Here is a 14,412-nt window from a genome sequence, read left to right as displayed (position 1 = left end):
GATTGTCTGGAACAGTCCTTTGAACAGTGGTGTGAGCAACGGCAGTGAAGGTGGTTATGTACAGAGAAAAATACACTGAAAATTTGTGTTCTGGCGTGTGCCTAAGAATCAAGAATGTGCAAGTCAGGAGTGCAAGAGGTAAGCAAACCAATGCCCATGAATCAAAAACAACTTTTGTCATTTATCCGTAACTTCTTACTTCCAGCAAGTAACGTGTAAAAAGTTCTGAGTGGATAGGAGCAATGTACTAAATGGCAAAATGTAATTACCAGAACGTAATTAGCCAAAATCATCCATGAAAACTTCTAAAAAGTGCTCAAGGAGAACAAAAAAATGAATAAGATATGCTGGTGATCGTTTCAATAATCACTTTGTCCCTTTCTGGTCCTCTAATGTGATTGCTATAGGGAACATGCCGTGGTTTCCATGTGAACGACTTAATCTGGTTTGTATTTTGAGAGTAAAATTGGGAATCTTTTTTTAACTTTAAAATTTGGACTGCGTGTGGAAGATGTGCATTTCTTAACTTTGTTCGTTTGTCTAACAAATGAGAAACATTATTGTGTCAGCGGAGGGTCAGTGGCGCAAAGACAGTATCTTGTAAAAGAACAGACATCGTTATCATAGCTTCGGTTAAACATATTTCAAATTATTATAACATCCCATTCACATTCTCGGGGGAAATATTCACTGCATACGTTTAAACATCTAACTTACATGCCTAAATTAGGAGGCTTGTCTCCCTAGATGCCTTGCATAGTTGAAGGAGTGAGAGAGGCTCCTCCAGGGAGCAATTCAGACTATGTTAGCGAGGCTTCTGCTCTGAATTATCATCTGGAGGAGCCTCTTCAACTTTGAGAGCTGTTCTGTGCTATTCTTTGCATCTTTTCCTTGGCAACAAAACCAAGTTAGCTGATCTCCACCCCTCAACACTTGTTCTTGCTTTCGCTTATCACTCTGTTGCTTGTGCTGGTACGGCTGTTTGTGCAGCGGCACTGCCGGATAGGCTGGTGAAATCAGCTGGATTAAAAGGCACCCTGAGAAAGAAGTCGTTGCTTTTCACCCAGACCACATCTCTGATCTGGTGCGTTGTACGATCTTGTAAACAGTTAAACCTACATAGCCGAGGCAGCAAGGAGCTTCAGCAAGAGGCAGCAATTAATCAAGCTCTGGGACCTGTCTGCCAAGTGTCCTACCAAGAAAAAGATCTATTCAGCTTCAGGATTTAAGGAAAGGAGACTACGTCCTTTATCAAAGCATGTCTGTTTGTATATGTGATTTTTATACCATTCGTGTTTCACAAATATCCTGGAGGTCTGTTATAGTTTGCATCACTGTGTGAAAGAGATAAGCTAACCTTATGTCTGTGTTATTCACGTAACAATGGCCATCATTTACAACCAGAGTAGCTTACAGGATTTACAAATGTACCATGAAAAGGTCTGCTGAAGTTTAGAAATTAACGTAAAAGCACGGGGTAGCCGCTAACACAGAGCAACTGCAGTCAGGGTTGAGTAGCAGAAGTTACCTGTCCTTCAGCCAAGAGCTGCTGACGTTTCGTCAGAGACACACTCAATGCAATTTACCTAAATTTAATGATTTACAGTGCAGATACCTGCACACGAGCTAGCCGCCTTAGATTCCTTTCAAGATCGCTGGAAAACCTGACCTTTTGGGTGGTGCTTCAAACAACCTCTGCTAGATACCTGCTGTATGACGAAAACGAAGCAGTTCTGTAAGACCGTGACTGCGGAGAGAGGCAGGCTGCCTTTGTCAGACGTGAAATAGCGGCATTGGGCCAGCTGAATCCCACCCACTGGTCCTCGTACACAGCACCACAGACTACACTCACGCTCAGCCGCAAACATGTGACAGACTAAAACTTCATTTTCTGATTATTAAAAGCCCTTCCAGTTCAGAGGGATTTACTGCTGCCGGTGACTACTGCTGGGACACTTTTGCAGTCTCTAGCAGTTAAGAGATTTAACGTTGGTATAGAATTAACTATCGTGTTTTAAAACAGTATGCTTTTAAAACAATTAGGAACGCTGGCCACAGACCCAATGAGCTGAGAGAATGGTTAATGGCTTGTAATGGTTAATAATTTTACATGGTATCTGGGGCGCTGCTTTTTAAAGTTGTGTAGCCATCAGGATAGGCTTCTTAATAACCTGTGAAGAGATTGTTTAGTTACATATTTATCTATGACATATGCATTTATCTACGACATGACCTGGCTAATTGCTTCTTGTAGCTGAAATCTCACCTCTTTCTGGTCTTTCTCCATGTAAGTAAGACTGAAGGCATTCCTCAAGAATCACTGGCGCACACCCAGCTGCTTAGCACTGCTACAGTGTCCTTTCCATGACACACAGCCCTCTAACCTGGAGCTTGAGGCATCCTCCTAGCCCTGGAGCAGAATTATTATTTTAATGTGTTTTTCAGCTTACATTGTGATATGTCAGGGCTGTACAACAACCTATCAGAGTGATGTTGTTATAGCTTGAAATGAAACGTATGTATTATATGACCTGTGATACAAGTGAGGGCGTCTGGGTAGGGGGTTTGCTGAGTCTACTAGAATAGTGTTGGACAACAACATGGATCTGAGGGATCCAAATATAAAGTTTGTGGCCTTATTTCTGCTTGGGAGTAATCCCGAGATCCATGCCTTATCCTGAAGGTAGGAGATGTACCTCGACAGATTCCCAAGGAGAACGCAAACAGTTAAGCAGTGGGGACAAGTGGATGCTCAAACTTGTTCCCTCTTATTGCTCTGTAGACTCAGTGTAGATGTCTATGTGCCCAGTTTAGTCTCGCGGAGGAATGTGTACAATATAACTACATAGGTTCAGACGGATTAACTGTAATTGTAAACAAATTTTGATAACAGAAGTGGTTAATGCCATGTATCACAAGCATCTGAACATTTCATACATGCTGCTGAAATAAAGCCGCTTGCATCCCTGGTTGATAGCTCTACCTGCAACTCAACAGAGCTTTGGCTGGCTCTTAGATCTAAAAATAAAATTCTCCTCACTGAGATACCATGTAATTCAGTGATATTCTCCGTAGGAAGGGAGTGTAAAAGTGGAGTAGGTTATATTTAATTGTTGTATGGAAGCTTTCATATGTTGCATAGGAAACTTTTATTGTATTCTTGATTGTACCATATGGCATCCAAGTGTAATGTGATAAAATTACTAATACAGGACAATAAATAACATCATGGTTATGTGTTCTGGGTGCCACCTCATCCATGCAAAACAAGTAATTATAGCTGGAGTGAATAATGGAGGTGTGAGTGTTATATCTAGGAATATATTAAAAAGGACACAGTTTGCTATTAAGGGTGGGAATTGTCTCATCTGACTTTATGGATTCAAGAAGTAGGTGTCCGCACTAAGCCAGTCATCTGCAATTGCGTCTGTGATCAGCGGAGAGGAACAGGCACTTCAGAAGATAAATGGCCCCTCCAGTCTTAGACAAATATTTTCAGAGGAATGAATCTCAAAACCTCGCACAAACGGAAAATCTTCAGCAGTATCTTCCAGAGTGAAACAGAGAATACATCCAGGAAAACCCGGTCACACACTGTAACCCTTCTCAAACAAATCACCAAGCCTATTCTCTGCTTCAGTGGACAATCATCAATAGCAAAACTTTTGGTAATGTTTATTTATGTTGTTTTTTTTTTTTTTACACATCCCAGCAATGAAAATTTCACTGTTTCTCTGGACAGTTTATATTTATTTTCCTTAATCCTGGGCAATTGTCTAATGTAAATGTCTTTAACTGCAGTTTAACTCCATTGCTTGTAAGCTAATGGACACAAGTAGCAGTCTGTTTCATTCTTCTTTATGACTACTTTCTGTGTATTTGGAGATTATTATTCCCACTTCCCTCCAGTTTCCTCTATTCTTGACATCGTTTGTATCTTGACACTGAAATAAAGCACTGTTGTGATACTAGCAGGATTTATGCGCAGTTAAGCCTCTCAGATAAAGTGTAAGTGGAGTTAAGGTCTGGAGACTGGGCTGGGGGAGGAGGAAGGTCTTTCTCCATCTCAGCCCTCCCTCAGCCCCCTGTCCTGCGGCCAGTTTGACCTGATCCTGGACTGTTCCTGTTCCTGTCCACCACACTCTAATGGATGTTGTAGGATAAAGTGACACTGGGGCCCTGGAGCTTCCTCTTCGTTCCGCATTACTTGAATTTAGAAACTAAACCAAACCAACGCCTGCTCTCACCTGCCCCTTCCCGGCCCCCGGTAATCTCCGTGATCCAGTAACTCCACGGGAGCACTGATATTTCCTGGTACGCTTACAATTGCAATACCATTATGTTGTTAGTCCGTCACTCAGCACTAGCTCAGGTTGAGCAATCCCAGTTCGTTCTGTCCTTCCTGATACATCGGGGGGAGGAGGGGATTAAGAATTGGATTGTTTCTCTCACTCTTTTCTGGCCTCTGACTGGTTCACTGCTCTCGAAGGCACGATGGCTACACTAAACAGCGAAAATGTTGAGACTTGTTAGGCAGTTTTTACAAGCATAATGTAATTTTTGTATCTTATCTTCCCTTTTTTCCCCCCTTGCTGTTTTCACTGAGTTTCTTCACTTTCTAATTTTAAACACAAATCCAGCCATTTTATTTGTGTGTACAGAAATATGCTCCAGGATCTTGCAAGTTACCTTTAATACAGCACGATTCTCAGGACTATACGGTATACCACAAAAATATCCTTAACATGTTAATTTGAAACATATTTTTCTTTAGATTAGTTCATAAAGAGAGAGGAAGGAAGATATTTAGCTCCAGACAGAATTTGCAATAGAAATTGGTTATTTCTGTACAGCATCTTTCCTTTGAAATATCACTAAATGATTTCCAGAGAGAGGAAGAATGTAATTTAATGATCCCTTGCACAGCTCTAACACCTTTCATCAGAGCATCTCAAAGCACTTCAGGCAAGCCTGAAAGCTTGTCTCCTTTTCCCCAGCTATATCAGTTGGCCTAATAAAAGATATTTTCTCTTCCTACACACCTTGTATTGTTTAGCACTCAAAGTATTATCATGCTTGTTTTACAGATAACTAAAAAGAGACCCCAAATCCTTGTAGTTTTATTTCAGGCAATGAATCCGAGATGAGCTCTGTGGGGTCCCATTTTCACCGAGGCTCCAGGACTTGCAGAATACGCGTTCTCGGATTACAGTCAGACACGTGGAGCGAAGTCTTCGTCCCACTGACATCAGTGGCAAGTTTCCCCTTGATCTGAATAAGGCTGAAATCGTGTCCTAGCTTCCCCGACTGCTGTCTGCCAAAATCGACTTCAGACCTGCACATCCTTCCTGCTTTATGCGTCACTGTTAGTAGTGACGGCTCTGCAGCCCGCATCGTGCCTGCCGCTATGTTCTCGAGAAGCGATTGAGACGAATCTAACTGAGGAATGAGAGACCCCAGCAACAGGAGGGGTCGTCGCGCAGCGAGTGTGCTGTGTGTAGTTAGCAGTCTCCTTGCAGTCACCGCAGAGGGATCCATCTGCCTTTTATGCACGTACTCTGTGCTGACGAAACGAGCCATACGAGAGCCCTTTAAATCAGCTCGTCCTGACGTGGATGTGTGCTCTCCTCACTGGTGAGTGTCCCAGGTTACAGGTGTGCTGCCAAGACCGCTGCAAAGACTTGTCACGTCCCCTCTATCTTTGTCCTTTTCTGATTAAAGGCCAGCCTAACCTTTTGGAGAAAATGGAGAGATCTCTTCCAGCTTCATTTTTTGCCTAGTTAAGGCTGTGGATTTGGGTCTACAGCACCCAGTGCACCTAAAGACAAGTGTTGTCTTGAGAAATTGCAGTCTCAGAGAATAATCAAGAAGTCTTTCTGCTGTATTGTCCTTGGAGTATGCGCTATCATTAGAAGCTATATTCTACAACATAAACACCTTAAAATACAGATTAAAAAAAGAACACAAAGGGAGAAAATGCGTGTGTATGCAGTTTACAGCTGTCATCTTTTGCTCTTGAGGATGGCTGAATATGGTCCTGGTGAGGAAAAGGGGATTCGTTCATTCTCTCTCCCTATATTGTCCACTTTCCCCTTGCCGCAGGAGTCTTCTCAAGCTTAATGGAGATGTGGCCACCCAGTCTTAGTATGTTCTTGATGATTTTCTTGCTGGATGTTCAGTGAGTGCTCCGGCTGTTGTGCTAGCCTGAGAAAAGAAAGCTCTTGCTCATCTGGCATTTGTTATCCACAGCTGCCTTTCCCTCTTTCATAGCATTTCAGGTTATGGATAAGCTAGAGGAAAAGAAAAGGGAGTTTTTTTAATACCACCAGTTTCAATTTGAAGCTAAAGAGCACCAAACAGCTGAGGTCTGAGAGTAACTGCTAGTCTCACGGAAACGCTCTCGTGTCTTTTTGGCTGAATTAAACGTTGGTCTTTCTACGTCTCGTATTACGGGCTGCTTGCAGATCTTTCTATCTGATCGTTCTCTCATCCTGTTGGAAAACAATATGTGGGAGTTTCTTTCCATACCAGATCTTTGCGGGTTACTTGCTAGTAAACTAATTTTACATGACTCAGATTTAAATAATAAAAAGGCTTAACTCCAGTCTGAGAAGAGTTTATTGTCCACAACTGTAGCCTAGAGACAAACCCCAGCACCTTTGGGACTCAGCTGAGGCAGCAATTAGGCAGCATTTTATTGTGATGCAGTGAGTGCGCAAAAGATGAAGCTGGACTACTCTCAAGAGCTTAGAAACAAAATTGGCTTCCTGGAGAGAGAACATAAGAAATCTGGCAACCTAAAAATATTTAAAGAGCTTAGGGTTCCCAGGGGAGAATTTCAAGCTATTGAAGTGGAAAAGACTGAGCATTTGCTAAGATTGGAAAAAAAAAAGGGGGGGGGGGAGGGGGCTACATGAAAAACGACAAAGTGTACAGACTTTTTTTTTTACTGTAGCATGTTTCAAAGGGGAAAATATAATAAACCTGAAATCAATCAGTAGCACAGACTTCAATGCAGCCTTCCAAATCAAACGGCCTCAGTTTGAAAACCGGAGCCGAAACAAGATTTTTTTTTCCTTTATTTTTTTCTCTCATTTCAGAATTATGAGTGATCGAGGCCAAGAAAACATTAAATGAGGTGAAAGGTCTAGGCTAGAGGGCATCTTGAGCAAGTCTAATGAAGTCATGGTTGCTTCAGTGGCCGCGTTCCCAAAGGGTTTTGCTGTGTCTGTCACCGCGTCTCTCTGTTCCTCCACGCCAGGCACCCGCCGTAGCCCTGCTCCTGGCAGCAGCCCCGTAGTGTGTAGCATCCCCGTGTCAAAACAAAGACGTGTGAAAGGGGATTTATCTCACCCAGCGCTCCTAACAGACATTTACCTGTGGGCTGGTCGTGCCTGACTGCCTTTATTGTCAGCGGAGAGCAGCAGGAGCTTGCGAGGCACGATTTAGCCCAACTGAGTGTGAGTTCCTAATGCCTGCTAAAAATGCCAATTTCTCTGTGACTTAAAAAGGGGTCCTAAGGTGGTTAACTCACAAGTGGACACCCCCAAGTTAAATATCCCCATTTGATCAATGAGCTCTACCCACGCAGCTCCCATTCCTTTGGTGCAGGCTGTACATTAGAGGTTTCTCTGCTGGCTTTGGGCTATCTCTTCACGCAGCCTCTAATTAGGCCTGTATCTAGGGCTACGACAAATTACCCGAAGTGGTTTAGCTTATCCCAAGACTAACAACCACCCAGGCCCTGCTGCAGGAGCACCTGGGGCTGCACCGCAGGTAGGAAGCATGCCACCCCGCAGCTCTGGCATGAAATAAACCCTGCCAGGAGACACACATCCCATTTCGCGTGTCAGCTGTCTGTCAAACGAAAAAAGAAACCCCAAAAGATCTCTGAAGGATTTCTGTGCCGAGGGTCAGAGCCGGATGACTGATCCACGTGGGAGGTCTTCTCTGCTCTTCTGTACCTGAGCAAACTTCGTCTGCGTGAAGTCTCGATGTCTGTGTTGTGTTGACTTTGACAGAGCTACACTGGTAGGCAAAAGTTGTCCATGTTTTTTTTTTAAATAGTCCCATAAGGAGTACCCACTCTGTGCTAAACGTACCCTAAGGCTTCCCTTTCAAGTGTTTTATGTCATAGGCTTCCCGTTCTGTTGTTCCACCACCAGTTGGGAGGTTTCTACACGCTGTGATTTGCAGGGCAGACAAAGTTTGTTGCCATTATCATTAGCGGGGCGCTGTAACGGCTCAGCTTCTGCGAGCCCAAGGCTTGCTGCAAGCTGCCTGGTGTTCCAGGCTTTTGTGGAGCCCTACGCACTGTGCTGTGCGTATTGTAAAGCCATCCTGCTCTTGATTATTGCTAAATTGCCCAGAATCCATCCCTTTTGTTTGTCAGAAAGGAGGCACCTCCGGTAAACAATCAACAGCAGGAAAAAGGACGGCGTTATCCCCTCCGAAGCGTACCAGCAGAGCATGCCAGTTGCATTGACAGAGCAGAAAGCAAGCTGCTGGCTGGTGTGCAAATGTAGCAGCAAACACAGCGTTCCCCGGGGAGGCCGAGCTGCAAGGCGCACAGACGACGTGGGAGCAGCTCTGGACGAGCAGAGGACATGCGTATCGCAATGCCTTGCGTGAGGCTGGGGTTCTGGTATTCCCTGCTTCAAGGCCAGATATATATTTAAGGCATTTCCTGCTTCAGCATCGTCTGCTAGGAATATGAGCCACGTTTCCTAGGTTGGGTTTCTGTGCTTCCCAAAGACCCAGCGTAAACGCAGCCACGGCTGTTGGAGGGAAGGAACCAGGCCCCATGCCCAGAAGTGCTCCCCGGCCCCTGCCAGGTCAGTGCTGAGGAGCCACGCACACCGCACAGCTCCCCGTGATGCTGAAGAGGGGACAGTGCCGAGGAGCTGCTCAAACACGCCAGTCCCTTACTTCACCAGGTAACCCGCTTCACGCTCGAGATCCTGCTCTTTGCCAGAGCCACCTGGAGGAGGAACAGTGTTCGGGTTCGGTGGGATGTGGAAGCGCTCAGCACGGGCTATGAAGGGAGATGGGTATACCTTAAATGTGTTTTCCTGCTGACAGCAGCAACCTGCAGCCCCAGAGCCAGGGCCTCACGCTAGGAAGAGCCGCCTGTCCTACAGCACACCATTTCGTGCTGAAGAGCCCCTCCAGAAAAGGCACGTTTTGCAGCAAGACTCGAAAGAGGCAGGTATAATCAGTTGTCGTATCTCTGGGTGACAAGAAAAGAAATGTTTTTATGCCTACCGAGATGTGACTAGCCCGTCAGTTATGAAACCTGCTCGTTCATGCTGTTGTCATGATCTATGAGTAGTTTTTATGGCAACAGACCTTAGACAGCTTCTTGGCCTTAGAGATCTGGGCCATATTGCACTAAGCATTATGTGTAGATATAGAAAGGTCTCAGAGTCTTCCGTGAGCTCTGCTTGTGGCCATACATTTGGTGTTCTCACATTAACCCAAATTTGAGATATAGAAACAAGCAGACTCTTTTGAAAGAGTTGTGTTTTTGTTGTTGTTGTTTGTCCGTTTGTTAATTAATTTATTTAATTTATGCTTCTGTAATAAATAGTTCAGCCAAATCAGGGCTTATTTTTTGGTAGACCAGACTGGAGACCAGCTGTGCAGTGTCAGGTCAGAAAGTGCTTGTTTAGGGCCCTTTAGCAGTGCTTCGTACTTTTGTTGAGATGTTCTTTGACCATTTCAAACCATCCTACAAACTGAAGCATTAATCCTGACTCCACTGTAAGAGATCTCAGCGTTGCTCCCATTACAGACAGGAAAATGAAAAAACCAAAAGGGGCAGGGATTCATCTCTTGTCAGTGGCTGGGACTGGATTCGCTTGTCCTGATTTTTGGCTCTAAGCACGAGACGCGTTATTTCTTAGGTGTTATCACAGCCATCCTTTAGCTGATGAACGGTGGGGCAGGAAACAAACTAAAGCCTAATGAGGCCAATGTTCTTCTCAAGGTAGATTGATACTAATGGAGCTGGAGAAGCTGCCTTGAAATTACTACAGGCTGACACCTCATTAAAGTCAGGAAGATCAAGAACAGCGCATTTTGGGGAGGAAAGAAGTCCTATGGGCAGAGCTCACAGAAGACTGAAAGTAGCTGGAGGGCTAGCTTCTGATTACGGTATCAATTTCTCTCTTCTTCGTGGTATAACTGAGTTTGATAAATGGCTTTACTCTCCTTGTTTTACTGTCATTTTGTACCTGGAAACTCAAGCTCGAAGGAATTGTTCACCAGGTGCTCTGAAAGCACAGTGACACCAGGACACCATCACCCTGTGCTGTTCCTGATCAGGATGTGAAATAAAGCTGGCAGGGGAAATGGAAGAGGCAAGGCAGCGTGCGTCAGGACACCGAAATGAGATGGCGCCTTGATCTCCTGAACACCAGGACACCGCCTGCCTCTCCGCAGGCGTCCACATGAGCAGACTCAGCTTTTAGAATTACAGGTTCCTGGGCACGGAGGAGAGGGAGCAGAAACCAAGATAAGATCCTTTCCCAGGCAGAGAGGAGCCCAGGCAAAGCGCTGTGCGTGCCATGCAGAGGGGGAACAGCTTTTTTTTGGTTTCTGTCATGTGGTCCTCTTGCAGGAGTGACTTCCCCCGAGCGTCCCTCTCGGCTCCCTGCTCTGCCATGCTCCTTGCCCTCTGCTCCCCGCACTCCTGTCCAGTGGCAGACGCAGCCTGGACATGCCTCGGAGAAATCAGCTCCTCTGCAGGACTGCATGCTCCTTTTGGAGAAGAAAAGGACTGTGATTATTGCTCCCAGAAGAACCGTAATAGCTATTTACCCATGACAAGAAAATGTTATTTCTGGGCAAAAGGGAGCTGTAGTGTTTTCCTGTTACAGTAGTTGGCAGCATTTCTCTATAGCCCAAACCTATCTTTCTTAATGGGATCCCTACTCGTTGCTGTAAGTTTACTAGAGGGAGAGAAGCGTATGAACAGTTTTGGAATTCAAACAGAATATAATGAAAGTAAGGGAGCTTTAAACCCTGGGAGCCCAATAGCGATTGAATGAAAGAACGGCAGAATAGGACCCAGACCCAGGAGCCTAAGCTGAGAGGGCACTGGTGGCTAAGTGCAGTGTTGTATGTGCAGTGACTCTCAGAGCACAGGCTGTTTGGAATACAGACGGCAAGGACATCGCTTCTCTGGGTTCATCCAGATGTTTCAGCTTACTAAATGTGAGTGATGGCACGGGGAAATGGGAACCAAATGGATTAGCTGGGACAACCGCGTTCAGAGGCCAGCTTTGCTGAGCGAGCTGATCAAAGACACCAAGGTGAATTTAATGGAATTAGAATAAGAAGAAATAAGAAAGATAGGTGGTGACCTACCTCTCCTACAGAACTGATTATAAACCATCCTGTGACCCCGATTTTCTCTCCCATTATCGTCTTGTCTCTAATCCGCCTTGGCTTCAGGGCAAGGTTACTGGAGGGGCTGCTGTGGGTAAGCCCTGGTAGAACTCGTCCTGCCGTGCAGCTTCCTCTTACAGTGCCTACACAAACCTGACACAGCAAGGGAGGAACGAGCTCCCGCTTCAGGGAATGCCTGGGGGGCCTTGTTCAGCCAGGTGCCAGCGCTTGCCCCAGTTTTCCTTTATCACAGTGTGAGCACTGCGATAAGGGAAAGTGAGCTCTGCATGGCTCCCCGTGCAGCTGCATCACTGGCACGTCACCAGATGCCCTCCCCGGGCACCCATCACAATACATCTCCTATCCTAAACCACTATCAGCCTTAAACAACATGGGAAGCCACTCGATTTTGGCTGTCACTTTGTTCCCTGGAGAGTGCGTTGCCCATGTTATGGCGCTGCTGACCGATAAGGGCCAGACTGCGAAGTGCTGTTGTAGCTACAACCGTGGTGTGTCGGGTGTTAAATCTAGTGCTTGCCTTGCTGGAGCTGGAGAGGAAGGTTGGTGCATGGCTGGATAATAAAACCGTAAGCACCTTAGGCCCAAATACCACAGGAAAACCCCTCGGTTATGTGTATATCAGATGCATGGCACTGTTCTTTAACAGATGGCTGTTAACCCCCTTCTCTCTATGTTCAAAGGCACGGAGGAATGTTTGCATCCCATCCCAAGGCAGCTGCCGGCCCTGACCCCCCATGGCTTTGGGGGTTTGCGAGGTGCCTCAGAAACCCATTTCGGGTTCACAGCCCCAGCAGTGCCCAGCGGCTGAAGTCGACGCTGCTGCCAGAAGGGCCGGTCTCGCACCCACCACATCTCCTTGGGCCAGCCCTGGCATCCACACGGCCACTCAGCCAGCCAGCACGCTGAACGTCCTGCAGATTAACCCTACGGAAGGGAGAACAAGGAGGGAGGATTGCTCCGAGACCAAGCGGCCCCCGGTGCCACGGGCCGAGCAGCCAAAGAAGCACAAGTGTCAGCGCAGGGGAGAGAGCGAGGGCGTGCGGCCGGCTGGGGGAGCTCCCTTCTGGCAGGAGCCCAGGGTAGGTCAGCTTAGGCCAGTTGTGAAACTGCACATTCACGCAGCTTCGCTCTCAGGAAGCAGCCTGAGAGCTTCCCAGGGGCCCGTGGTCCAGTGTGGGTTCAGGAACCAGCAGCATCTTCACTGGATCCAGTTACTTCTGCAGTTCATCTCAAGACCTTGAAGGTTTAATGCCCGTTTTCCCGAGCAGAAAGGAGCAGATTCATACTGCACGTGAGGGTGATCCGGCGTTATCCCGAGAGACTAAGTGCCTCGGGGCAGAGCTAGGGTCTTGTTCTCCTCCAAAGCGGCTGGCATAAATAGTTAATTCAAGAACAAAAGAGGGCAGCCACACCGGGGTTTGCACCAGAGAGAGAGAGGGAGAGCGCAAATTAACCTTTATGGCTTGCCTTTAAAATAATGGCACAAAGTTTTGGATATCGTTTCAGTGGTGCTGCAGCAGTAATGATGTCAGGCTATAAGCAAGGCAGGATTTATAGGAAGAGATAAGGCCGTTTATTAGACCAGCTGGCCGAGCTGTAGAAAGCAGACACATAAGCCCTCCTTCAGGCGCCTGTTTCAGATTGGTAGAGCTCGTGTCTCGGGAAGCATGTTTTCCCTTTGAGACGGGTTGGGTCCATAAACCTCTTTTCTACCAGCCTCGCTCCACTCCTGGTCCATGTGGGCTCTTCAGGCCAAAGTTTCAGCTCGTTGAATACAAAGCTCATTTAAGTGGGCATCCCTGATCTTGGAAATTCAGTTCTCACCCCTGAAATGTTAACTTGTAGGTCCACATTTTTAAATACACAGCAGAGGCAGGACCATGCTGAAGCCAGGTACGCAGTGAATCAAGTCTTCCCTCATCTCCCCTTGTGCCAGGCGTAGCCACACGCCATCTAGTGAGGTGACACAGACCGCTGGGTTATGTATCCTGCACATGGAGCTTGCATTTATCCTATAAGCCCTGCAAGGACGCCTACTGGAGAGCAGGCAATTTTTTTCCAAAGTCACACAAGTTATTTGTTTTAAGGTAGCTCTCTGAAGGAAAGGGCCTGTCCAAGCCATTGCTGCTCAGTAAACTGAGGCGCTTGCCGACCACCACCACAATGGGATAGACACATGGAAAATAAACTAGGTTTTCAGAAAAAAATGCTTAGCACAAGACCAGTAACCTGGAAGGGGCCCATAAGGTAGCTGTTGCCTACGGTGCTCTCTGGCTACGGTAGCTGTTGTTGTAGAAGTAACTTTATCACCATGTAACTGAAGTGAAATGCAAACTTTGCAACTGAAAAGCTGAATTCCTTCCTCTAACCAGGCTGCAGCCGCCGAGGAGCTGAGGAATCCCCTCGCTTCTTCCTGCTTCGTGCTTCCTCGCTGTAGCTGCAGTCGGCGTTACAGGAAGCAATGCAGAACACACACCCTCCTTTTGTGCTTTATGAACCCTGCACTGGCAGCAAACACTTGTCTTTTGTCAGCGAGTAAAGCAGCTAGCGTAAGACGCAGAAGATTTATAGGTGTAACATCCCAGCGCCGCGCACTTGGATTTACCCTCACTCCAATCCCATTTACTTTAATAGGAACGTTGCTGCTAAACCCCGATGCGATGCCGAGGATATTTACCCCATAGGGAGCAGATAATCTGGGAAGTAACAAGGTGCCATTTCCTCCTGGATGTGTTGTCTGACTGCAACCACATGTTAGTGGTACAATTTAGGGCCACGCTGGAGCGAGGCGTCTATTCACCGCTTACCGGCGCGGTTAGGCTGTGCTGCCACGTGAGCTGGGAAGGCTCAGTTTGCTGTCACGCTGAAAGTTTTCAAATTAAAAAAAAAAATATATATATATATTAAAAAAAAAGGATAAAGGAAAAAAATTAAGATACCAAAAAAAATAAAAAATTAAGATACCAAAACTGGAATGCCAGGCTTCGTTGTGGGGCTTTC

General features: G+C 46.3%; 1 protein-coding gene across 17 annotated transcripts in view; it reads left to right on the top strand.

Moving 5' to 3' along the window:
* Window positions 1-14,412, top strand: part of LOC310892755 (uncharacterized protein) — a 55,538-nt gene that overhangs the window by 5,528 nt on the left and 35,598 nt on the right. Inside the window, exons 3-7 of one of the 17 annotated variants that reach the window (XM_083820913.1) lie at window positions 1-138; window positions 5,119-5,634; window positions 7,101-8,936; window positions 9,082-11,315; window positions 12,093-12,491. The exons of 8 other annotated variants lie outside the window; for them this stretch is intronic. In XM_083820913.1, coding sequence (XP_083677039.1) covers window positions 12,147-12,491 — 345 coding nt within the window. In that variant the 5' untranslated portion in view covers window positions 1-138; window positions 5,119-5,634; window positions 7,101-8,936; window positions 9,082-11,315; window positions 12,093-12,146. Of the gene's footprint in view, window positions 139-990; window positions 5,072-5,118; window positions 5,635-7,100; window positions 8,937-9,081; window positions 11,316-12,092; window positions 12,492-14,412 lie in introns of those variants that run through there. 8 more of the 17 variants (XR_014578387.1, XR_014578391.1, XR_014578392.1 and 5 more) reach the window with 8 other exon arrangements.

This window comes from Anser anser (assembly GCF_964211835.1).
Source record: "Anser anser genome assembly, chromosome: 1".
Taxonomy (NCBI): Eukaryota; Metazoa; Chordata; class Aves; order Anseriformes; family Anatidae; genus Anser; species Anser anser.
The sequence above is the reverse complement of the archived record's forward strand: the minus strand, read 5'-3'. Positions and strand labels throughout refer to the sequence as shown.